The following is a 25311-nucleotide window of genomic DNA, read 5'->3' as shown; positions in this document are numbered from 1 at the left end:
AAGTAGAAAAGAAAAAAGTGTTGAATCACCAAAAGCAAACCTGTTTGTCACTTGAGCACAACACCACATCTATATCCAGTCCTGTGTAAGACCCTCTTGCTTCAATACCTCATATAGACATAGAAATTGTAAAACATCAGTCATTATCCTCTCCTTGATGATTATAAGGAGGGCTAAAATCAATATGATGTGACACAGAGTCCTCACTATTTTTCATTTCAGCTACAATAAGTAACCCCAGATAATGAGGTTGTAAATGTAACCCCAAAATAGCCCCAAATAAGGTCAAACCATATGAAAAATCCAACAAAAAGTCTTCCTTACACTTGAAAAAGACAGACTGTATTCACCCCTTTTCTTAACACAGTTTATGACAATGTCCATTGACCATGAACGTTGTTAGTGACCTGTTCTCCAGTCCAGATTTACCCTGGCCTTTTCCCCATTTCTTCTGCTCAGGCATTGTTTGGATGGATTGGTGCACTGGGGAGACCCCTTTGAATAGTGATGGTGAGATATATAGCTGGATCAAGCAACAAAGGTTGCATCCAGATGTAAGATGAGGACTGAGGTGACTGCGTTGGACTTGGTAAATAAGTGGCAGAATTGTGGAGTTGCAGTGCAGAAGGTTATAGGGCATGCAGGCATGGGTGTATGTGTGTTTCTAACAAATGTTGGAATGTTGGAACACCCATGCACCCGTATCTTGCAAAATGTACAGAATTTAACCATTTGTAGTTGCAGTACGTTGACATTAGACTCTGAGCAAAGTTTTTTCCAAACAGGTAACAAAACTAATCATTAATGGGTTCAGTTAAAAACACATAATAATCAGATTCCAATGAAAGTTCAATCAAAAACGCTTTATTACATGCTTAAAGGATCAGGTGCCATACCTTGTCCAAAGAAAAAGCTCAGGTGGGTTTCTCTTCTTCCCAGAAGTTCTCTCTTGGCACCTGCGTAGCACGTCTTTGTGATTTAAACAGATATTAGAGAAAGATTCCCTGATGTCTGCTCAGAGTTTCAGCTAATAGATATCCAGTATTTGACGAACATGAACCTCCCATTTATCAAGATGCAGTGAACGCCTTTAGGATTGCTTGATTTGTCGAGTAGTTCCAGAATTTATTTTGCCAAGTAATCGAAAACGTATGTCGTTGTGTATGTACTAGATATAGAAATGGTCAACTGTGCTGTCGCAGTTATGATTCTTTCTAATGAAAGACAAGTTTTGGAACTGTAGGAGTCTCAATCCAAATGGGGAAGGTATCTTTGCTGTGGGAGTCTTCCTCAGCCCAGAAGGCAGCCACTAATTTATCGCACATGCTACTACAAGGCTATTTCTTGCCGTCTGATGTAACACACTCAGAGGTGAAGGTGCATCAAACGATCCAGGGATTTGTTTTGATGGAATCCTGATGCATGCTTTAGTTGACACTTTTATTAACAAATCAGATTAGTCTGTCCTGGGTTTTGTATGGCTGGAGAAAATCCATAATTGTGTATCGATGCAGGAACAAAATGGCCTGTACTCAAGCAGGAGTAATGGCGGTAACGTTTTAAAAAAGAGGAATTATCCCGTCTGAGTGATAACGGGCCGTCTGTCACCATCTATTTAATTTTCTTTTCTTATTGGGTTATCTTGCGCTCTGAGCTAATGCTGGGCTGGGCTTACGCTGCAAGACTGACTTTACATTTATATTTACATGTATTCGTTTGGCAAATGCTTTTCTCCAAAGCGACATACAACTCAAGAGTAAACAAAAGTGCATTTCACTAACAGATAGAGAGGTAAAAATGCAGACATGCAGTTCATGAAGTACAGCCTGTTGGTCCAATAAGATAATTTTTCCGAGCATACGTTACGCGAATAGCTGTATGTAGAATTGATTTATTTTTTTAAACAGATAATGTAATTAAATTTATAGAGAACACTGGAGATCAACGGAGAAGTGATTCTAAAATAAATGGGTTGTAAGACTGAGAAACATGAGAGAGATTCAGAAAAACTTTTAGGTGTACTATTAGGGTTAACCCTTGACCCCTGTGTACTGTATACCTTACTGTAGTCAATACATGCTCACATTGTTCTGTCATGTACTGTTCATCAGATTATTATATCTTAGTGTACATAGACCACATATATGTACAAATTTATTAGAGAAATGTTAATGTATACACACACACACACACACACACACACACACAGAAACCGCTTGTCCCAAGAGGGGTTGCAGCAAGCTGGAGCCTAACCCGGCAACACAGGGCATAAGGCTGGAGGAGAGGGGACACACCCAGGACAGGACGCCAGTCCATCACAGGGCACCCCAAGCAGGATTCGAACCCCAGGCCTGCCAGAGAGCAGGACCTGGTCAAACCCACTGCGCCACCACACCTCCCTTTAGAGGATGTCGTAAAATCAAATAATTTTATTTCTATATTACATAGCAACAAGTAATCATGGTATTTAGCATTTGTAACAACCTGTTTTGCTCTTAAAAATAACCTGTCTTTAGGGGATGAAATGTGGATACATGCACCTAGAGCAGCTGAAGAGAATCCCACAAACTGATAACGTCAAGTTATCGAGAGCACAAACTGGAAAAGTAAAGCAATAATACATAGCTCCCTTTGAAATTTTTTTAGAACTGCAATCATTTAAGATTGCACTTAAAATGACAACAAAACACACTCACCGTGTGTACATTTAGATAAATATCTAGTGCACAGAAGTTTAAGATTGCTGCATTGAAGACATCGTGATAAGTCTGAGGTACGAAGCAGCCATGGCATGCAATCTGAAATACGCAGGTCACGTGGCTCAGAGCTGAGATTGCCATTCAAAGGAGTTTGTGGGTTCTTGAGGCACGGGACCTATGACAGGAAGCTTACTTGTAAGACATATGTAAACGTTTGAAACCGCATGCAACAATTAAACCCGTTCTCAGCACCAGCTTGTTGTTGGTATAGTATGTTTACCCACGATCAAACCAAAATGTGAAAAGGACAGAGCGGCATGAATGTGCTTTTCTGCCACGTGCCACATTTAAATTCCTCCTCCGCTCCACAGACAGGGGGAGAATTGCGCGGCAGTCCTAGCAGTTTGACTCGGTCCTTCCGGAGCCGATACGGAACGTGCCGAAGTCCGCAACAGCTTCAGTTCTCGGCCGATTTTTGCGAGAGGAGATCCCGGGCTCTTGGAGTAGGGAAAAAAGCACCCGCATCACAGAGACCCCGAGCCCGCTTTGGCTTTGGAGAGATCTCTTTGCCGCATGGTTAGCTGTCGTCAGTGTTGCGGTACGAGTTTAAACAGCTCTCGGAGCGATGCTGTGATGATGCGATCTGGAGGCGCGCCATCGCGACCTTGCTCACTAGCAGGAGGGCCCAGGCCTCGGTGACTCGAGAGGCGCGAGAGACAACTGCTCTATTGTGGCCAAGCTCCTTCCGGCCACTCTGTTCTCGGGCTCAATTTACCGCCGCTCTCTTCGAGGACAACACACTCAGTGTGCAGTGCTGGCCATGCCTGCTGTCATCAGTACTAACCTTTACCATTCTGTGCTTTTGGAGAGATCCAAGTTCCGTTTTGTTTTAACGTCTTTGTGACTTAGACCAACTTCCCGCCGCGAGGAACCGACGGCTTGTGAACTGTCTCTCTTTCAGTCCTCGGCCCGACGCTGTCTGTCTGCCGCTGTGCTCCCCTTCTCTGACTGTCTCTCGCTCCCTGGACTCTCCTTCTGTAATTGTTTTTCTCGCTCCTTCAGTGCTGCGTTTCGGTAAACGTCCGTCATTGTGCTCTGCTCTCATGCTGCCTGTCTCTGTTTTCTCCTCTCTTGCGTGTTTCTCCGATCGGCTACTAATTATTCCTCTCTGTTGGGTTCTGTATGTCTGTCTGCGGTCTCTCTTTTAGGTCTCGCTGAGACTGTCCTGGAAGTCCATCGCTCCTTCTCTCTCGCTGCCCTACTCCTGCTTCCTTCGCGACTCCCTTATAGCACCTTTCCGTGTCTCTCTGTTGGTCCCGCACTCATAGGACTGTGATTTCTATTTCAGGGCCCTCTTCAGTTATCAGCAATGACGACGACTCCGCGAGCCCTCTTCATCACGTGTCCAACGGCAGCAACACGCCCTCTTCTTCAGAGATGGGCCCCGATGCGGTCATTATCGGAATGACCAAGATCCCCGTCATCGAGAACCCACAGTACTTCCGCAGCACCAGCAGCCTGCTCAAGTCTGACACTTGTAAGTCCACAACGCGTGACTTACACCTTTCTTCAACGGAGGTGTATCGCATACCTGCGAGTACTGGGAGAGTAATAATGACAAAGTTGGAAAGTTCCTTGTTATAAATAATTTGAAAGTAACGGACTCCTGTGAGTCATGGAAGAACGACTTGAACGTTATGTAACGGAGGTCGGCGTTTCGGAAAAGGGAAAGGATTTCGTCGATGCGAGGAGGGTGTGACTTGGTGATGTAGAGGAGGTTATGGGGGTGTGTCTGTCGATATGAGCGAGGAGGGTGTGTCTTCTACACTATAACACTGCGCAGTGCACTTCTCCATTGTTGTGCTGAAACAGCTGGGCAGCTTTCTCCGGGATTTATTCAGCTCGTGAATTTGCGCCGTTTTTACCTGCTCTGTTGTGTAAGAGCTGCGTGAACCTGCAGTAGATGGTTCACGGCGGAGCTTTATCTGAAACTGTGATGTCCTTACTCTGAGGTTCTGCAGGCGCCATTTTAACTGCCGTCTCCGTTCCCACGTGGTCGTTGCCATGGCGACTTTCTTGCCACTGCCATGGTGATGACATTGGATGGCGGCTGCGCCTGGCTTGTTGTCTTGATGAGCTGTATGTAGAAATTCCAGCAGACTAAACCTCTGCGCGGCAGAGGGAGGCGCAGTCGTGGCACAAAGATGCGGCTTTCCTAGAACGTGGAATGCCAGAGCATGTGTGGTCGTGTGAATAAGTCAGTGTGTGTGTGTGTCTGCATACAAGTGTGTGTCCCTGTGTTCACGTAAGCGATGGTGCACATTCTTGTGAGCGTGCTTGCGTTCGTGTGCACGTACACATTTGTGTGCGCGCACCGCGGTGGCTTCGCCCTAGAGGAATCGCTTCCTCCTTAATTGGCTGCTCCGCGCCAACATCCACACAGCGCTGTCTGAAAGCGGAGTCTCCGGCAGCACAGATCCTGGATATGCTAATCTTTCTGTGGGAGGAAGTGAGAATCTGTCACTGTACTTTCTCAGAAGGTCACCCTTACAGAAATGTCAAATACCATCAAATTCCAGTAAGAACCTAAAGAGATAATGGGAATACTGTCATTTTTTATAGCAAACTTCCTCGTGTAAAAGAGCATTTTATCAGCGTTTCTTACTTAATCATTATTGACTGTTTTGCAAATTTTGCGCTCTTGCACTGTTGCCAGGCCCGAAAAACAGCTCCCCCAGAGTCAGTCCATTTTCAGCTCGGAGTGATTTTAGTGCTTCATGTTCTTTGAATACATGCATATTGTCCCCTTCGTGACATTGAAAATGTAATTTTCAATGTTGCGTTTTAAATGCTTCGTTTTTACTGACAAAGACCGCTGGTTATTTGGACAGACGTGAGCTCTGATCTTGTTATAAAAATCAATATGTCGTAGTAAAGGGACACTGGCTGGGACAGTTATGAAGAACTTGCTCTGTATGACAGCAGACCCTAATGCCTGTAAGCTGTTTAACCTGCAGTATGGACAAATTAATGACTGATGAGAACCTCGTAAATGAGAATTGGGATCTGCTGACGTGCTGTGGAACATGCTCTCAGAAGGAGTGGAGCAGAACAAAAAATAGACACTGCTGCAGCTTTAGATGTGACTGCTGAGTCCTGAATACTTAGACAAGACACTTTAGTTGTCTTCAAACTTCTTCTAAACACTTGTATATGTAGAAGTTTAATGCAATAATATCTACACAAGAGCTCCTGTAACGTAAATAATCCTTCAGCTCATATTTAACAGTTATTGCATGCACTGCGGAATGAGAAAAATGACCACTACAGAGACCTGAGCATGACCATTAGACACTGGGAATATTGGAGAGTGGACCGTAGCCATCACTTACTGCAAGCATTAGAGACCGGAATACAACCATCAGCTACTCTGGAGTGAAGCGTACATTATGCCAAAACCCCATTAAGTCCACTATCCACTGCTTGCTCTCAGTCTTGGGGGCCCCAAGAAACACCTCATCCAACCCTTTTGAGATGCATGCAACCCTTGTGTTGCTCTTCAGAAGACGGAGGTGAACGAAGGAAGAATCTGTTTTGGTTTTATGGCATGGACAAAGATGTCACCTTACACATACATTATAAGAAACGCCTTTTGGAAATTTGTGTATAATCATTTGTTCTTTGCTGAATACTGGGGCCTCATGTGCACCGCTCCTTGCTATGAATGTGACCAAAGCAACTGTCCCTCTGGATCTCCTCTAGGCGCATTTGTGCTGTCTTTCAGCTTTGCTGCTTTTCCTTACGTTTTTTTTTTTAAAAAAATAATCATAGTAGCAAATGTGAGAACGCCATGGGCATCTTTCAACTAAGCATTAGGAAACACACACACTGTCTGAAACTGCTTGTCCCAAGTGGGGTTGCGGCAAACCGGAGCCTAACCCAGCAATACAGGGTGTATTTTCACAAGGCTGGAGGGGGAGGGGACACACCCAGGACGGGACCCCAGTCCGTCGCAAGGCACCCCAAGCGGGACTCGAACTCCAGACCCGCCAGAGAGCAGGACCCGGCCAAGCCCGCTCCACTGCTGCAGCGCCGCACCCCCCCCGTCATTAGGCAACAGATTGTTGTAATGTATTGTGGGTAGGTTAAAATTCCATGTCTGATTGAAATAGAATAAAAAAAAAAGTTAGAAACAAAAGTCTGCTAGCTGTTGAGATCAGTTTGTTAGAACTGTAGAACTGGGATTGGTTAAGAGCATGACCCATCATTTAGTGTCTACTTCGTAAAGCTGGTTGCTGAAGTAGCAGAACGTATATTCTGTCCTACAGTGACACAGAATGGGTTACGATCAACCATATTTTTAGAAATGTGGATTGCCCCAAATGCAGTGAGATTTTCTAGGTCTCGTTATAATGTTTAAAGAAGAAATATTCGGAGCACATGACAGTCTGTGTTCATTTTGGGCTGAACTGAACAAATGTCATGGTAATGGGTTTGGGTGGAACGTGACGCAGAGATGCTCTCGACTGTCTCGGACAAGGGCTGACCAGCACACAGCTGTACTACAGACAGGAGAGTCCCTGTCACCAGAGAGCAAGAAAATAGGCCAAGATGGCTCGCATGAGGCGGGGCCAGACAAGGGCAGTCCCACTCTGTGTGCCTTGAAAAAGAAGAGTTTTTGAGGCCGACGCCATAGGAGAGGGAATTAGCCCATTAGACTGTGGTTTGAAGGGAAGGAGAACTGGTGAAGAGTGGAAAACTGGCAGAAGATTACAGAGAATGTGGAGCTGCAGAGGATTCAGCGCTGCTTTAGAGATTCTCCGAGATTCAGATGCACCACTTCCAATATTTCTTATACGTCCAACAATCTCTCTAATGACAATTCGCCGATAAACGATTTTTGGGAGGGAAAGCATTCGCTTTGTGTTCCTTTCTTTAGTGGTTCCTCATAAATGTACATTTACGTTTAGTCATTTTGCGGACACTTTTTTTCCGAAGTGACGTACTTCCGAGAACAACACAAGGAGTGCGTTACATCTCAGAGTGCATTCTCTCTCACCTGAAAATGTGTTTCTCAGCAACTCAACACAGTGGCCAAGATGCGGTTATTCTCATTGACTTTTAGGATCTACTAATTCAGTGCATTTCTAACATGACTTCTGCTGCATGGAAGATTATTTGTTCAAAACCATGTGTCTGTTAGGTGACCAAGCAGGTAAATAATTTACTGAAGCGGTTCTTACTCGAACCTCTTTTACCACCTGTCAATAATAGCATCCCAGAGGTGATGGGTTTGGTAATGAGTTAGGAGAGAACGGAGTGGTTGTGTGCGCACATATGCCAGTGCCCGTGTTTCTGTGTGTTTGTGCCACTGTTGATGATGAGAACATAAAGACATCCATCGCATGTCAGGTCTAAGGTGATGGGACTGTTAAAAGCCCTTGTGACACTGTAATATTTTAATCCATCCATCCATCCATCTTCCTCCGCTTTTATCCGGGGCCGGGTCGCGGGGGCAGCAGTCCGAGCAGAGTACTCCAGACCTCCCTCTCCCCGCACACCTCCTCCAGTTCCTCTGGGGGAACCCCAAGGCGTTCCCAGGCCAGCCGGGAGACATAGTCTCTCCAACGTGTCCTGGGTCTGCCCCGAGGCCTCCTCCCAGTGGGACAAGCCCGGAGCACCTCCCCAGGGAGGCGTCCAGGAGGCATCCGGAACAGATGCCCGAGCCACCTCAACTGGCTCCTCTCGATGCGGAGGAGCAGCGGCTCTACTCCGAGCTCCTCCCGGGTGACTGAGCTCCTCACCCTATCCCTAAGGGTGCGCCCAGCCACTCTGCGGAGGAAACTCATTTCTGCCGCTTGTATCCGCGATCTCATTCTTTTGGTCATGATCCAGAGTTCATGACCATAGGTGAGGGTAGGAACGTAGATTGACCGGTAAATTGAGAGCTTCGCCTTACGACTCAGCTCCCTCTTCACCACAACAGACCGGTACAATGACCGCATTACTGCAGATGCCGCACCGATCCGTCTGTCGACCTGCCGCTCCATTTTTCCCTCACTCGTGAACAAGACCCCGAGATACTTAAACTCCTCCACTTGAGGGAGCAACTCCCCCCTAACCCGGAGGGAGCAATCCACCTTTTTCCGACTGAGAACCATGGCCTCGGATTTGGAGGTGCTGATTCTCATCCCCGCCGCTTCGCACACGGCTGCAAACCTCCCCAGTGCACGCTGCAAGTCTTGACTTGATGAAGCCAACAGGACCACATCGTCCGCAAAAAGCAGAGACGAGATCTCGCGGCCACCAAAACAGACACCCTCCGTTCCCTGACTGCGCCTAGAAATTCTGTCCATAAAAATAATGAACAGAATCGGTGACAAAGGGCAGCCCTGGCGGAGTCCAACATGCACCGGGAACAGGTCTGACTTACTGCCGGCAATGCGAACCAAGCTCCTGCTCCGGTCATACAGGGAACGAACAGCCCGTAGCAACGAGCCCCGAACCCCATAATCCCGAAGCACCCCCCACAGGATGCCACGAGGGACACGGTCGAATGCCTTCTCCAGGTCCACAAAACACATATGGACTGGTTGGGCAAACTCCCACGAACCCTCCAACACCCTAGTGAGGGTATAGAGCTGGTCCAGTGTTCCACGGCCAGGGCGAAAACCGCATTGCTCCTCCTGAATCCGAGGTTCGACTATCGGTCGGATTCTCCTTTCCAGTACCCTGGCATAGACTTTCCCAGGGAGGCTAAGGAGTGTGATCCCCCTGTAGTTGGAACACAATCTCCGGTCCCCCTTCTTAAAAAGAGGGACCACCACCCCGGTCTGCCAGTCCAGAGGCACCGTTCCCGAACTCCACGCGATGCTGCAGAGGCGTGTCAGCCAAGACAGCCCCACAACATCCAGAGACTTGAGAAACTCGGGGCGGATCTCATCCACCCCCGGAGCCTTGCCACCGAGGAGTTTTTTGACTACCTCAGCAACTTCAGCCAGGGTAATGGACGAGTCCCCCTCCGAGTCCCCAGCCTCAGCTTCCTCTACGGAAGGCGTGTCGGAGGGATTGAGGAGATCCTCAAAGTACTCCTTCCACCGCCCGAGAACATCCTCAGCTGAGGTCAGCAGCGCACCACTTCCACTGTAAACAGTGTTCGTGGAACACCGCTTCCCCCCTCTGAGTCGCCGGACGGTTTGCCAGAATCTCTTTGAGGCCGACCGAAAGTCTTCCTCCATGGCCTCACCGAACTCCTCCCAAGCCCGAGTTTTTGCCGCGGCGACTGCCAGAGCCGCGCTCCGTTTGGCCCGTCGGTACCTGTCAGCTGCTTCAGGAGTCCCATGAGCCAGCCAGGCCCGATAGAACTCCTTCTTCAGCTTGACGGCATCCCTTACTTCCGGTGTCCACCACCGTGTTCGGGGATTGCCGCCGCGACAGGCACCGGAGACCTTATGGCCGCAGCTCCGAACCGCCGCACCGACAATGGAGGAGCGGAACATAGTCCATTCGGACTCAATGTCCCCCACCTCCCTCGGGACCTGGTTGAAACTCTGTCGGAGGTGGGAGTTGAAGACCTCTCTGACAGGGGGAAATATTTTAAAAAACAAATCAATTATTTCCATTAGCTAGAAAGAAGATGTTGCTCTTTAAGTGGTCAGCACTTATTAAAACCAGGCTGATGCATCAGCTGAAGTCAGTTGCTGGGTCAGTCAGGGAATATTCTTGTGATTATATTGAACAGTTTCATCTGTTTTACATTGAAAATGTTCACATGTTCTGAGGAAAGAGTAATGCAATCATATTTTCCATGTTTTACAAAAATATTATCCAAATGCAATTACGTGGAAAAAAAATAAATGTACTCTGATCCCTTGGTGCAAGGTGAATGGAAAATGTCTCCACATGCTTTTCTCTTTCTCTCCAGTTTGTTCTACTGCACTGTTGGGAAAAGACTTTTACTCACTCGCCTTGGATTTAAAATAGCTAAATTCCAAACTGTTAACGTGTAGGGAAGCGCTGAAAGAACAGACTTAAGCCTAAACGGGATTACTGGCTGGCCATCACCCTGAAAAATATCAGTCAGGATGAAGGATGATTTCAGAACATGTCTACTGAAGAACGAGGTCTTGGGAACAGGGCCATGTGAAGTATGTGGTGATGAGAACATCATGTGACACCTTACAGCTGTCATCATACGGCTATGCTCACTCATACCTGTCCTCCTTTGTGGAACATCTATTGACTGCGTATAAGTGGAGTGGAAGTCAAATGCAACGAAGGGAATAGATGGTAATGTCTCCTCAATCCTGGTCGCACAATAGAGAATTGTGCGTAAAGGTAACAGGAAACGGCTTGATGCTGCAGTGTAGCTGCTGATGTGACTGCTGTGCTAGTAGAGGTCTGTTTATTGACCGCATAAATTGTGCCACTGGGATGAGTTTGACCCCTGGGCTCATAGTTTCTCACCGAGCTGCGCTGGAGAGCATGTTTTTACCCCAGGACCTGTGACCTCAGCCTGTAAGTCCCCTTTATCTCAGCTGGTTTTGTGAGAAGGTAGGGTAGGGGGGGGGGAGCATCAAGCGCTTCGCTTCCCCATCTCTGTAATATTGGGTTATGTCGCCCGGTCAGTCAGCGCAGATCAATGCCGGCGTAGACTGCGTGTAATGCAATAGGCTGAGAGGTAGCTCTCTCTTCAAATGCATTTCTTAATCGCATCAAATCTAAATGTAATCTTTTTCTGTCAGGGTGTTAGTATCGGGCCGGGTAGCCCGCCGACCCGCCACGTCCTATGTTTCACAAGCTGTTGCTGTGTCAAAGGGCAGCAGTGACCGTGGAAGCAGTGACACCCATCCCCCTTCTCTACCATTGCCAGGGGGCCAAATGGCCGCATGCCATGTGCTACGATGTCAGAGGTGCCTGCACTTTACTTGACCTGTGACCTCAGATTGATCTTGCTGTCAGCAGCATGTCCTTAGATGAGCCACTTACCCAGGATGGAGATTGACCGCAGAGACAGAGAAGGCCATCGCAATTCAGAGCTGCAGTCTCCTTCTGTAAACCGTCGCCATGGTTACATCAGAGTTGTCAGAGTTGTGGCTTTTGCCAGCCTTCACCACTAAGTGTGCTGTCACAAGGATTGTTTTATCCATGTACTTTACCGTCCGCAAGGTCTGTAGGTAAGCCCTTAACTGTCAGCGCTCTCATACTGTCGGAAGCATTCGAGTCACCGTGTGAAATCATGCAAACGGTGGGCATCTAGACTGCCTGTGGCTTATTGCTAGTCCTGAAGTCGAATGGTTGGTATCTATAAACTCACCCGGAGGACCTCGCTGTCTCCATATTTGACACTGCAGTCTCTGTAACATTATGCTGCCTTCTCTTCTCCTTATGGCCCGATGGATTCTGAGACAAAATCAAGTTAATCCATTTTTCGATTCAACGGAAAAACTTGCAGACTTGCACTATTACAACGTATACAACGGTTTCCATACGCCCATTTCGTCAACGTTTTGTCCTTTTTAATGCACTCTTTGAAGCAGCTGAGTGTCCTGTTGGATTGAAACTCCGAGAGAAAGGGGCTTGAGAGTAGTGAGATTTGTGTGTCTTTGTCAACAAATATTTGAGATTCTGTTTCTCTGCCCTGAGAAGCATGTGGACCAAAGTACTCACATAAATCTGTTCTATTTAGGCAGCGTTACGATGTGAATTGCTGGCCATTTCAAAAGTTCATAGACGTGGAAATTATTTGATTTTCAAAGGCGAGGAGTCCTGTGGTATCCGTGAATTTCTCCTTCCTGCTTGATAATCCATAGCCTCCCTGTAAGAGCACTATGTGGTTTGTCCTTTTCTGATCGATGATCTGCAGGTCAGTTCCTCTCTGATCTGATCTGCGATCCATGCTTCTCCTGTTACAACAGCTACGGTCTTCACCTTTTCAGGTCTCTTTTTTTTTTCCGCGTGCAAACTCGTGCAGCCCACACAGCTTTCCCGGGTCTGTGGTCGAATCACACGTTGCTTCTACGCCTCTGTGAACTCCCACAATTTGGTGCCGCGGAATAAGCAGAGCGTGCATCTCTGTTCCACAAAGTAACTTAATTTCTTTCTGCACTTTGTGGCATAGAATGACCACATAGATCTATCTCACGATGAGTTGAGAGCCTTCCCAGCAATGAGTGTGTTACCTGTAACCAGAAGCGCTATAATTAACTGTTGATGTAGAACCCTTTAAACTGTTCAGCGTTGCTACATGTTCGGGGCTTTGTGTGTCCAGCGGTGGCTGCGTGTGCCGCTGCTGGATCAAGGAGCACTGAGATCTTCTCCCGTTTCCATTCCACAGTTGTTCAGCACATCAAGCGCCACAACATTGTCTTGAAGCGGGAGCTTGGGGAGGGGGCCTTTGGGAAGGTCTTCCTAGCCGAGTGTTACAACCTGTCTCCGGACCAGGACAAGATCCTAGTGGCTGTGAAGGTACTGAGCTCAGCACTATGCTTGTGATATCAGCACCTGCTTTCCGGTGAATTTCGGCATGCTCTCCTATTTGTATTGCACATTGAATGAGTCTGGGTAGGAAGGCAAGTGGAGAGGCTTAAGGCCAGTGGACCGCTGGCAATAGACAGACAGCTGCATGACCTCACTGCAGGTGACCTTCAGAGCCCATAGGGGGAAGCATAGCAGGGACATGAAATGGAATATCAGTAAAGATTAAAGTTTCATTAAAAATACATGCACAATCAGACTGGTCCCGCAAATGGTAACGTACGCTCCACGTGAAGTGAGGCGATCGAAAAGCGTGCATCTAACCTGCCCTGTAGCCAGAGCTGCTCGTGAGACTTCGCTGCCCACCACTTGGATTCTTCCGTCCCACACGCTAATGGCCTTGCGCTGTGCTCCTTCACCAAACCTGCACTTGCCCTTGGTATCGCATTTAGCCATTTATTTATTTGCGCATGGTGAATGCCTCAAATTTCCCCATCTCGACATATCTCAATATTTCATAGAGGGTTGGGTTGCACGCAGGGCTACTGCAGCTCTCGGTGTGGCAACCTTGGCAACCTCTGAAAGAGGAGCCAGTCAGTGCTTGGAATGACATTATATGAAATGCACTGAAAATTGATCCAAGGGGTTTAATCTATCGGGATATTTTAAAAAGCAATACTACAAAAAATACAGCACGTTCCTGTGTTATATATCCTGTTGTTTCGGTTATCGTGTAAAAGGTGTCACCATTTACAGTTATAATATGACTTATTTATGAATCCAACATTTAGCAACCTAATTCGTTGTATAATACACCCTGCAAACTTACTTACCTACGCTGGTGTGCAGCAGAGGGTGTGTGGTGAGCTTTAAAACACTGTCCCTGGGTGGGGGATTGACCCCCTGGAAGCAGAACTCTTCGAACAGATCTCGTTTTCTCTGCAACTGCACCGGAAACAGAGGAGTGTGACCTTGCTCAGAGGTTGTTTGGACTGCACTGTAAAAAAGTCTTAGAAGCCACACCGCAGGGAGACAATGTTTCTCACTCACACAAAAATGTATTTATTAGAGGATTATTTATCCTGGAAAAGGACATGTTCTCTTGGGTTTTTGCATTGTCGGAAGACCTTGCTTAACATTTTCCCATAAATTCTTACGGGTTTAAGAGGAGATATTACAACGGAAATGACAGAGATTTTGGAATGAGCTGATCTTTATTAAAAATAGCACAGTGTATAATAAACATTCATTTTTCATACATCCAGTATTTTACAATAGTTTAATGTTAATGAGTGTGTTTTCCTGTGGATGAAATTTGTTTTGTTTATTACAAAACATTAATAATAATGTCATATTGGGATTTTGCCACCAAACTGTGGAAATTGATAGTATAACAAGGTATTTAAAATCATCCTTTAAAATTTCTTTCTGTATAAACAGCTGAAATTGAGTCAGATAATAATAATAATAATAATAATAATAATAATAGCATTTCTGATTTCAGTGTTATTCTGCCCCAGCAATCTGGACTGGACCTTCTGCCTTGGTGCACATTTTCAACTTTATAATGTGTGTTGACTAAAAGCATGTGCTGTGTGTGTTATGATGCAGACACTGAAGGAGGCCAGTGAGAACGCCCGCAAGGACTTCCACCGTGAGGCAGAGCTCTTAACCAACCTGCAGCACGAACACATTGTCACCTTCTATGGCGTATGTGTGGAGGGAGAACCCCTCATAATGGTGTTCGAGTACATGAAGCACGGAGACCTCAATAAGTTCCTTAGGTGACTATCAGCATCAACAGATCTGTGCAATTATATGTGTACTGTGTGTGTGTGTGTGTGTGTGTGTGTGTGTAAATTCACCCGATGTCGATCTCTTGATTTGAAAAGTGAAAGAAAGTCTGTGTCTGGTGTTCGTTCATACTATCATAGCCTCCTGTTTGCAGATTATGAGCCTTACAGGCTATCAGATGTACTTCCTTGTTGATAAGTTCTGTTGCACAATAACCGTGGTCCTGTTTGCTGGCAATTAATGCTATCTGCTGAGCTTTGTAGAAATCCGAACGACAATGTAGTTGCAGCAAGAAATCAAAGTTGTTTTTCTGCTTTCCTTCACAAACGCTGAGGGACAAACCCGTCATGGAAGACTCAAGCCATATGTCTAGAATGTACTTTCATTATCAGCCACTTGGATGTCCTCATAAAGGTATTCTAGGAATCAGGGTTCAGACGAAAACATGTGCGTCAGCGCTGTACCAAAGGAACAGATTCTAATTAACAAAAAAACATGAATGGAAATATATGGAATAAAATATGAATCACCAGTAAATACACTTGGATAAAAGAGGCTCTATGAGGATCCCATCTATGTGGCTTTTTTCTCTTGCCTGCCTATGAGATTGTCAAAGGTGATCATAGGTGACCATATGTGAGCTGCGGTTTTTACCGGTCAGTGTTTGCTACTGGTTTATAGCGTAAAGGCTTCCTGTCTGTTTTGTTACGATGTCTTTATGTGAGAAGTGCGTATGTCGTGTGTATGTGTATAGTGGGTGTCGTGATGCCTCTGCTTGAAAAGGATGAGTGTGTGTTTGTGTATGATTGTTGGAGAAGGTCCATGTTCCCTGCATGCAGCCATCCAGCACTTTGAACGTTTGAATGATCCCCGCAGGGCTCATGGCCCGGATGCAGTGTTGATGGCGGACGGCCAGAACAACCGGCCAGTGGAACTCACACTGTCCCAGATGCTCCACATCGCCCAGCAGATTGCGGCAGGCATGGTATACCTTGCCTCGCAGCACTTTGTTCACCGCGACCTCGCCACACGCAACTGCCTGGTGGGCGAGAACCTGCTGGTGAAGATCGGAGACTTCGGCATGTCCCGGGACGTGTACAGCACTGACTACTACCGGGTAAGTGTATGTGTCATAGCCTTTCTCCCTCTCTGCATGGGCATGTGGGCCCCGCGCCCCTCGTGGGGTGGAATGGGAGCTTTGCGAGGGCCAGGGGGACGGAAGGCAGAAAGGAGACATTGTGGCAAGGGACTAAGACGAGGAAGGTGGCTCAGTTACTAATATTACATCTCTGACCAGGCCACCTGGGCACCAGCAAAGCCACAGCTTGGCATCACAACCACCAGCTACGTTGCGCCCCTTCACCCAAACCAGGATTAACCCTGTGAATACCCAGTGCCCAGCATATCCCTTATTTATTATCAATTAGCTTAGTAATACAAAAGGTCAGATTTAACCCCAAGGCACTTACACAGCAGCAGGCATGATTCATTTATGGACACTTTTATCTAGGACAGTTTTACATACGTATGACCATGTTTCCACTGAATATATTACTAAAGGATATTTAGGTTTTTGTAGTACTCATGGGACCAAAGGCAGTTGTCCTGCTGGAATTGGTCCTGGGAAACTTTTGGTACAAGTGAAGCTCTTTCAGATCTTTCCTCCATCCTATAAAAAAGGGGTGAAAAACATGCAGTTCAACAGTGTAGAATTGTGGCTGAACCTTGTTGTTACGGAACTGTAAATACAGTTTGTTTTAAATGAGCATCCTCGATAACACACCAGCCATCAGGAAATATTTTGTTGTGTGCATTGCTTCCATAACCGGTGGAAGGAAACAAAAGCGAAAACCGAAAGGCATTTCCCCGGATATTCATGTTTATTTTTCAGTCTCGAAGAATGATGATCTGATTGAAGGGTTGCCACAGCCTGACTACTACCCCCTCTCTGTGTTAAGAGGACATGGTGTCTTGTTGTCACGGTTTTCTGTGGGTTATTTGTTATCAGGACACGAGTGCAGAGAGTGTTTGGTGAGGCAGAGTTGGAGCACATCAGGGAGCTGTGGCCATGTGGGAGAACGCAGAGAGGGAAACACACAGGACAGGGGTTTCAGGAGTCCGACACTGGGAATGACGCACGGGAGGTAGGAGATGTCGTTGTGGGAGTGGCTTAAAGGTCCGAGGGAGAAAGATCTTGATCCGAAGGGCTAGTCGAGGTCCGAGTTGCAGGTCGAAGTTTGGGGACGTGACCCAAAGAGCTGTGGCCCGAAGCGAGGAAGTTCGTCGTGAAAAGGTTCGTGGTCCGAAAGGAGAAGGTCGAGATCCAAAGAGCCGTGGTCGATATTCGAAGGGCGGGAGGACGTAATTCAAAAGGTGACGATCACAGAACAAGGGACTAGCAAGATGGCGAGGAAAGGCGTGTTGTGTCAAAAGAGATTCCGCAACTATTTCGGTGGAAAGTTGTTCTTTTAAAGAGTGTTTGGTGAGGTACAGGTAATTGGAATGTACTGAGACTTGTCTAGTGGGGCATCTCTTATGGTCACCTGGAGTATTGTTTCCCAGAGCTCCTGACAATTGTAAATAGACTAAATTCTATGCACGTCCAATTCTGCTTCTTGAGCTTAACACTTTTCCCAGAATTTCACTGTGCTCCTCCAGCTCAAATCTCAGTGGTCCTATTTTTAATCTTTTTAAATTGCGTAATCTTTTTATATATTATTATAGTACGTTGCACTGAAATGCATCGTGCCTCTCACCCCACTATGAACCAGAACACGGAGATGATAGACAGTACTGTTTTTGGCAGCTCTTCTCTCTGGTCAGTCTTAAGGAAGCCCCCCCAGCATCCCCCGGCATCCGACAGCCTGAGCTGCACAGCATTTTCCATCCAAAGGGGTTCCAAATATCGCACACTACCGGCTAACAGTATGCAGATCACTGTTGTGACCCAGTGACAGAGACCGGCACGTTGCTGACCTGTCAATCGGTCCTATATCCGAGGACAGGCAAGGACCGCCAAGCACCTTGCTTAAGCATAAAATATGGCGTGGCTATCAGAATTCGACCTTCCTTCCGTATATAACAGGATCAGGATATGGGCTCTCTGATATGGCAGAATTTTGTGAGTGTGTGACAAGCGTGTTGAACCCTCCCTTCTCTGTGCTCACCACTGTAAGAGTGAGTTGGCAGGGGGAGGAAAGGGGGACTTTGTGCTCACAGGCCTTGTTTCCATGGCAGCGGACATGGGCTGTGCGGAGCTGGGAATATATCAGACAATTCCCAGAAAAAAAGTCATTAAAGTGGAGTGATTAGTATGCGGCTCCACCGCTCACTCCGGGAGTGAGCAAGGCGGCTGCGACGGGCGCTCCACGTCACGCACTCACTCGGAGAGAACGGAAGGTGAGAAGAGAAGAGAAGAGAAGAGAAGAGAAGAGAAGAGAAGAGAAGAGAGAGGAAGCATGGGCTGACCTTCTTAGTGCCAGATTTTCAATCTGAGAGAGTGAATGAGGGAGGGAGAGAAAGAGAAATATGGAGGGGAAGAGGCAGAGAAAGACGGAACAACGAGGCAAGAGACACTGATGTTGTACTGGATTTAGCAAACCACTTAGGTGAAAGAGATGGTACACTGTCTCTTAAAAATCCATTTACTTACACACACGCTGTCTGAAACCGCTTGTCCCGAGTGGGGTCACAGCAAACCGGAGCCTAACCCAGAAACGTAGGGTGCAAGGCTGGAGGGAGACGCCTGTCTGTCAAAAGGCACCCCAAGCGGGGACTCGAACCCCAGACCCACCGGATAGCAGGCATTGGCCAAACCCGCTGCACCACCGCCCCCCCGTAAGCCGTTTACAGTTATTTTAAATGTCGGTTTGTCGGACCAAGAAAGCAAAATGAACTGAAAATCTGAGAATCAAATGACTCTGAAGGGAATGAAACACAAGATGAGTTAGTGATGGAAATGAGGAGATGTGTCAAAGAGACAGAGAGGTGTTTACCAAAGACAGAAGTGCTGCTTGCATTACCCATCCCCTCAGCGGTCACCCATAAGGATCTGTGCCTAAGGAAGCTTCCAGCAACGTCTGGTCTCGTGGCTCGCGCTGGGGCTTGGCTGAGGACGCCAACTTTTCATCGAATGTCTGAGAGTGATGTCACGTCATGTCAGAGCGTTCAACTAGGTCATCCAATTTCCCGAACCGTGGGACGCTGCCGCCGTGGCACCCGTTACACCGTGCCGCCCAGTGTCAAACATAAATCTTTTTAATCACACTAGAAAACATTTTTCAACAAATGATTTTTATTAGGACCCCGCTGATAGGCACCGCCAAGGATCCAGAGCAGCGAACGTTAGAGGATTTTTTAAACGACGCACGTCGTGCGGCCTTTGTTAAGATGAGACTTAAAGCGGCAGCACAATTATCGCTTATTCCTCATCCTTTTAAACGGGAAATAATAATAATGCATAAATAAAAAGTCTGTTTTCTTTAGAAAGCAGAGTATTCTGTTTTCGCTGCCATTTGAATGCAAATTCTGTAATCCCTCCATAGAGCTGCTGTTCCCATAGAAACTGAGGGCAGCGGAGTACAATATGGAAAAGACTTTGTTGTGGTAGAGAGAGGCAGGAGATGGACACGCTACAGTGACCTCCCTCGTCGTGCGCCTTCCTTCCCTCCGACCGCGTCGGATGGCGCTCTAGTTTGTTTAAAGTCGAAAGAGGCCGCGGTACCTGCGGACCCAGGCTCCCCGAAGACCAGCTCCCTGGTTAAAGTAGACTTTGGCTCAAGCTGCGGTTTCTTCGGGCTGCGCTCTGCGTGACACCTCAAAACTCACCACAAAACACCCTCACTTGTCTTCAAAGTGGCCTGTGGTAAAAATGGAATTGCTGGTTTAATATTTATGGATATTTATGGACGGTGTCTCTCCCGCGAGATATGGAGGCTTTCAGTATTTTTTCTCAATTAAAACAAGTAATTCTAACAATCAGGGTCCTTACAAACAGGCCTAAAAGCCTGGCTTTTAATATTTTATGAGACCAAAACATTATAACAATTAATCACGAGTTCCCTACCTCCCTTATGAGTTTTGAGAAGATGTAGCCCTTTGCTTGAAATTGAAACATCAATATTTAAAACAAATTAGATTCTTTTAAAAGAGAAAATAATCAGTTAACTCACTCTGCGGCTTTGACTCGCAACCCGTCTCTCTTTCTGCTGAGTGGCTAAAGAATAATGATTTGGATAACGAAAAACATGAGTAATATTCCAAAATGCGGTGGGCTGCGCTTACGCCAAATAAATATTTATCCGAATATTTGCATTCCATTCCGGGAAATGGTGAGAGGCACTTTTTGTGGATTAAGAAAGAGTCAGTCCATTTGGAATAAGCTGGATCCTTCCAATTGCATACTAAACATCTGAGACACCAGACTTTCTCTTGGGGGAACCTCACTTCCACGGAAGGGAGGTCCATCTCTAACCGCAACTGTAAAATGCATTTGCTTATTGTCATTAATGGAATCATGCACGTCCACTGGTCCCCGCACCAATGTCTTAAAATATTGTTCTCAATTACGCTTATTTTGTTGGTATTATTGGTATTATAATGCCAAAACAAACAATGATATTTAGCATTTTCACTTGCGTTTTTGCACTCTGGATACAAAGCGGGTGTAAAGCATGTGTTTGGCGGCAGGCTGCACGTGACCGCACGACTCTAGCCTTGTTCATGCTCATCTTTCCAGGTGGGAGGACATACCATGCTGCCCATTCGCTGGATGCCCCCGGAGAGTATCATGTACAGAAAGTTCACCACTGAGAGTGATGTATGGAGTCTGGGTGTGGTCCTCTGGGAGATCTTCACCTATGGGAAACAGCCCTGGTACCAGCTCTCCAACAATGAGGTCAGTGCCACCTCAAACCTCCAACAACCTCAAAGTATGAAACTCTTCCTTTAAATAACTCCACACATAAGCTATATCAAAGGTTTGTGTTATCATCATCGTTGCGTTGTAATAATGCCCGCTATCCTCACTTAAGCATGGTTCAAGAGGAACGTGAACCAAGTTTTACCGGTGTGAAGCGGAACTCGCGTCTCATGCACGTGTATCAGACCGAAAGGGCGACCGAGTTGACCTCCGTCCGATATCCTGCCTCCTACAGGTGATTGAGTGCATCACCCAGGGTCGAGTCCTTCAGCGACCACGCACCTGCCCCAAGGAGGTCTATGACCTGATGCTGGGCTGCTGGCAGAGGGAGCCCCACGTGAGGCTCAATATCAAGGAGATCCACACTATGCTGCAGAACCTGGCAAAGGCATCTCCCGTCTACTTGGACATCTTGGGTTGACCTTGCAGTCGCCACCCCCGGCGCGCGCGCCACGTGCGTGTACAGGCGTGCGCGCTCGCCCCTCCCTGCGTGTATGAGAGCGGCGTATGCTAGAAGCTGTGTGTGCGTACAAGAATAAGGGCCGTGTGTGTGTTTGCGTGTTGCATGCGTGAGAGTGCATGTGTGCGTCACCGCGATCCCGCTCTCGACTCTGACGGTACTGTCGAGGAAGACGACGAGAAGGTTGGAGCCACACACAGCCCACCCCAGCACATTTCTGACCCCCGCTCACCCCTACTTCCTGTCTCCGTCCCTCCGCGTTCGGGATCCTCGCTCTCTATCGGTCTGTCCCTGTATTCAGTATTCCCTCTCTCCACCTCTCTGTGTTCGGTATCCCTCTTGCTTTTGTACATTATGGATTGCCATAGACTAAACGCCTTACCTGTATGTCTGACTGTGCTTTCTTTTCTTCGTTTCTACTCGCTTCCTTCCTTTGAAGACGTTCCTATCCCTCCTTTTAAATGAAGATGACCCTCTTCTGTCCTTGCCAGGATGAACAAAGGGAAACAGACTTTCGCAATCTGCTGTAAATACCCTCTGTCACAGAGTGTCGTTCAAAGCTCAGCCCTGTTTTTTTCACCTCCGGTTACAGAGGACTTGGTGAAGCTCTCATGTTTTCGTGCGATGTAACAAAGACGGAAGCGAGCGAATGCCGCGATGCCTCGCAGGAGGAGAGGAGCATCGCTTAGCTTCGCGTCCAGGATTGCGAGGGCGGGGCTTCGCCGAAAGCCACCCGGAGCTTCGGTATTAGTTGGTTGGTTCTGTTCTTTCTTTTCCAGCCTTGGGTGCTCTTGCCCTGAAGCAATCTCGTGCGAAATCAAATGTAAATGACCGAAGCAGGAGAAAATCGTCGAGTCATTATGTTTTGAAGCACTGTCATTATACATGTACGAGGGTGGGGAGGCCTCACATTCGCTGACAATCACGGTGTGAATTACGGGCCTCTAATGCACATATTTATTTCAGGGTTCGCTACAAGACTGAGGGACCTCCATACGGTAGGGATGTAAATGTCCCGAGAAATTACCCAAATCGCGTCCTTATCACAGTGCGACTTTTAGTTGCTTAATGACCCTTGCAGTATTTTGTGGGCTTAAAATTAAATTCCGCATGTTTTTTTGTCCACTACTTGAGTAATGTAGCCGTTTAAGAACAGAGCAAGCTCTCTGTAATGGTGTAATGTATATTTCATTAAGGAGGCTAATGCAGACCATTAGCCGAGCGCAGATTTGATGGGGTGATAGAAACTCTGCAACATGGACGTTTAAGATTTATTGTTTTATGGGAAAAGAAACGGGACTGGATCTCTCCGGAGACTGGGAGATGGGATTTATTAGTGTTTGATTTATACTGTTTGGAACCCCCCCCCCTCCCCCTCCCTTTTTTTTTTACACTTCAGCCATCAATGCTTTTGGTTTTCCATAGTCGGGAAATCTCAGTGGCCTGCAGCATACACCAAACAGCTGTGGCAACACACACACACACACACACACACACACACAAATAACCACATAACACACACACGACACGCAAACATCTCTTGCTGAAATTTTATTGGGCCATTGAGAGACTGAAATGAAAACTGACGGAATGAGTTGTGTGGAAAAAAAACCAAACGGTAGAATTTATTTTCTGGATGTTATTGCCATTGTAACATAGTTTTATATCATCCTTTAATTTTCTTCCTTTACAACTTTTTGCCTGTGTGGCAGTGTAGTCCTAGTAAACTGTTTTTTTCAGCAGTTCTTTTTTAAAAGTATATTTTTATACTTAATTTATTTGACTTGAAGCACTTTTAAATTTGTTTTCTCGATTAATATTGGTCTTTCTTGAACAAAAACATACAAGCGAACATTTATCTTACTAACTTTTTCAGTTGCTTTACTCTCGACTTAATCCAGGGCTTCACGTAAATCCACAATAAGCGACATTCCAGAATCTTAGATGCGGTTTGAACCCGCTGTGTGTTTCTCGGTTCTCGCCAAGTCCAGTCACAGCGAGAGTCGCCACCACAGTCGACTGCTCCGGCAGCTTCAAACAATGCGTTTCGATGCGATTGTTCAAAAGACACCTGAAAGTACCTGTGCTGTGAGAGCAGGAAGCGACCGTCGCGGCACATCGCGGCTCCCGGCGGGGTGAGAGACGTTACCGGCGCTGCCTCGTTGACTCAGTCGCAGCAAAGACGAAACACGGCCCTCTCCCTCAGAAGCTCCTGCGAGCCGGCGGAGGGAATCGAGCCTCCTCGGAGACGGCGAGCGGCTGTCACGGAGATGACAAGAGACGACAATCAAAGCCTTTTTGTTTTGTTTTTTCAGCATTGACCTGTACGTTAGAGGAATTAAAAGAAACCCTCCCGTGCGCTACAGCATGTCGGGAGGGAAGCCTTCGTTCCGAGGAATGCTGGGAACGGAGTAGTACCTGTCCAACGCGGATGACCTCGGAACAGAAAGATGACAGACTCGCGTTGTTTCTCGAGATTGTGTAATAATGTGGAGACTGCGATAATCTCAAGCGGTTTGCGTCCGGAGAAAAACAAACCAGTTCCCTCAGGATCTGAGGGGGCCATGCAAGGGGTCTGCTTCACCATTTTAAATCGTTCCCATGTAAGAAAAGGAAATCTTGGACATGTGGGCAGTTTTTTTTTTTTTTTTTTTTTTTCTATTGCCATTCATCCAACCTAGAGCGAGACGCGTGAAAGTATTCGCCGGCCTCGTTGAGCGCAGCGGAGCCCCGCGACGTGGTACCCGAGATAGTTCCCCTTCTCCGCGGAGGACGGGGCGGGAGCAAGGCTGCCTCGCTGAGTCGCCAGGAAGCAAGCGGAACTCAACTTCCCCGAGTTCTGCCAGAGAACAGGGAATCCACAACGCCGAAAAGGGCGTCTCTGCAGAACTCATCGTGGCTCATGCTTCTGTTGCTGCTTGGTACAGTTCTAGTCGTTTTCCGCCCTCAGTGAGTCTTCCACTTCTAGTGGTGACCCCACTGGTTCAACGCCGCTACACTGAATACAGTCCCGTCTCTGTGCATCTCATCTTTCCAACTCATATTTTCATAGAGGGAGCCGCATCCATCCACGATTACGATAATGTTACCCATTATGGTCTTAAGTATCGGTGCCTACATGTCCAGAGATGAGCTGAATCTTTACCAAGCGGACACCAGACTTCGTTTTGGGTTAATGCATTTTTAATTTTTGTTTAATGCGATCATGATTAATGATCATGAATGGAATTGATGTTGTTACTGTGGGATATTGATTGCTAATGAGACCGAACATCTGACAAAAGAAATGTATCCCATTTTTAATGAGTATTTAGCACTTTTTCTTCGCCAGGCCAAGGGTTAGGGTTGGGGCTCTGCCACAGTATTATCGCCGGCCTTGTGGTACTGAGGATCCTACAGCATTTGAACAACACGCACCGCCTCTAGGTTCAGCTTCTGATGTACAGTATTTAAACCTGCAGTTATAACTTTCATCAGCAGTCAAGGTATTGTCAGTAAGCGAAAAACCGCTGGCTTACAACACTTCTTGATCAGACTGAGTGCGGTCGTACCGCTGACAGACCACAGATCTGGACCACAAGCAAGCAAGTGCCTGAGTGAGGTCATCAACTGCATTTGCAAAATGAATGGAGGAAAAAAAAAAAAAAAAAAAAAACACAAAAAAGGTTATGATTTGCAATTCAAAATGTGGAACTATCAGTGTGTTAAAGGAGGTCAGGGTTGCCTGTGGTTAAAAAAATGAATGATTTTTTTTCTTTTAAGATGAAGTAGAGGGAAACCCCCAATACTGATGTTGCTGCCCCCGTAGCCTAGGCCCGGGGCACCACGAGGTGTTTAGCTGGATCGTAGCCATGATTGTGTTGCCATGATTTGGGCGTGACCGACTGTATTTCCAGCGCCCACGCTGTCTGAGCGAGGTATGGGCCCTGCGGGGCGGGGGGGGGTCAGGGAAGACTGATGGC

The 25311-nt window shown here is 46.9% G+C and overlaps 1 protein-coding gene across 2 annotated transcripts in view; it reads left to right on the top strand.

The window, feature by feature from the left end:
- The window catches only part of ntrk2a (neurotrophic tyrosine kinase, receptor, type 2a), a 51903-nt gene extending 28867 nt beyond the window's left edge, over positions 1–23036 (top strand). Inside the window, exons 12-17 of one of the 2 annotated variants that reach the window (XM_018759436.2) lie at positions 4048–4236; positions 13036–13166; positions 14787–14959; positions 15846–16086; positions 20707–20865; positions 21125–23036. In XM_018759436.2, coding sequence (XP_018614952.1) covers positions 4048–4236; positions 13036–13166; positions 14787–14959; positions 15846–16086; positions 20707–20865; positions 21125–21310 — 1079 coding nt within the window. In that variant the 3' untranslated portion in view covers positions 21311–23036. The remainder of the gene's footprint in view (positions 1–4047; positions 4237–13035; positions 13167–14786; positions 14960–15845; positions 16087–20706; positions 20866–21124) is intronic. The other variant, XM_018759435.2, reaches the window with a different exon arrangement.
- Positions 23037–25311: the final 2275 nt, after the last annotated feature.

This window comes from Scleropages formosus, chromosome 17 (assembly GCF_900964775.1).
Source record: "Scleropages formosus chromosome 17, fSclFor1.1, whole genome shotgun sequence".
Classification (NCBI taxonomy): domain Eukaryota; kingdom Metazoa; phylum Chordata; class Actinopteri; order Osteoglossiformes; family Osteoglossidae; genus Scleropages; species Scleropages formosus.
This window is presented reverse-complemented; position numbering and strand designations above follow the sequence as displayed.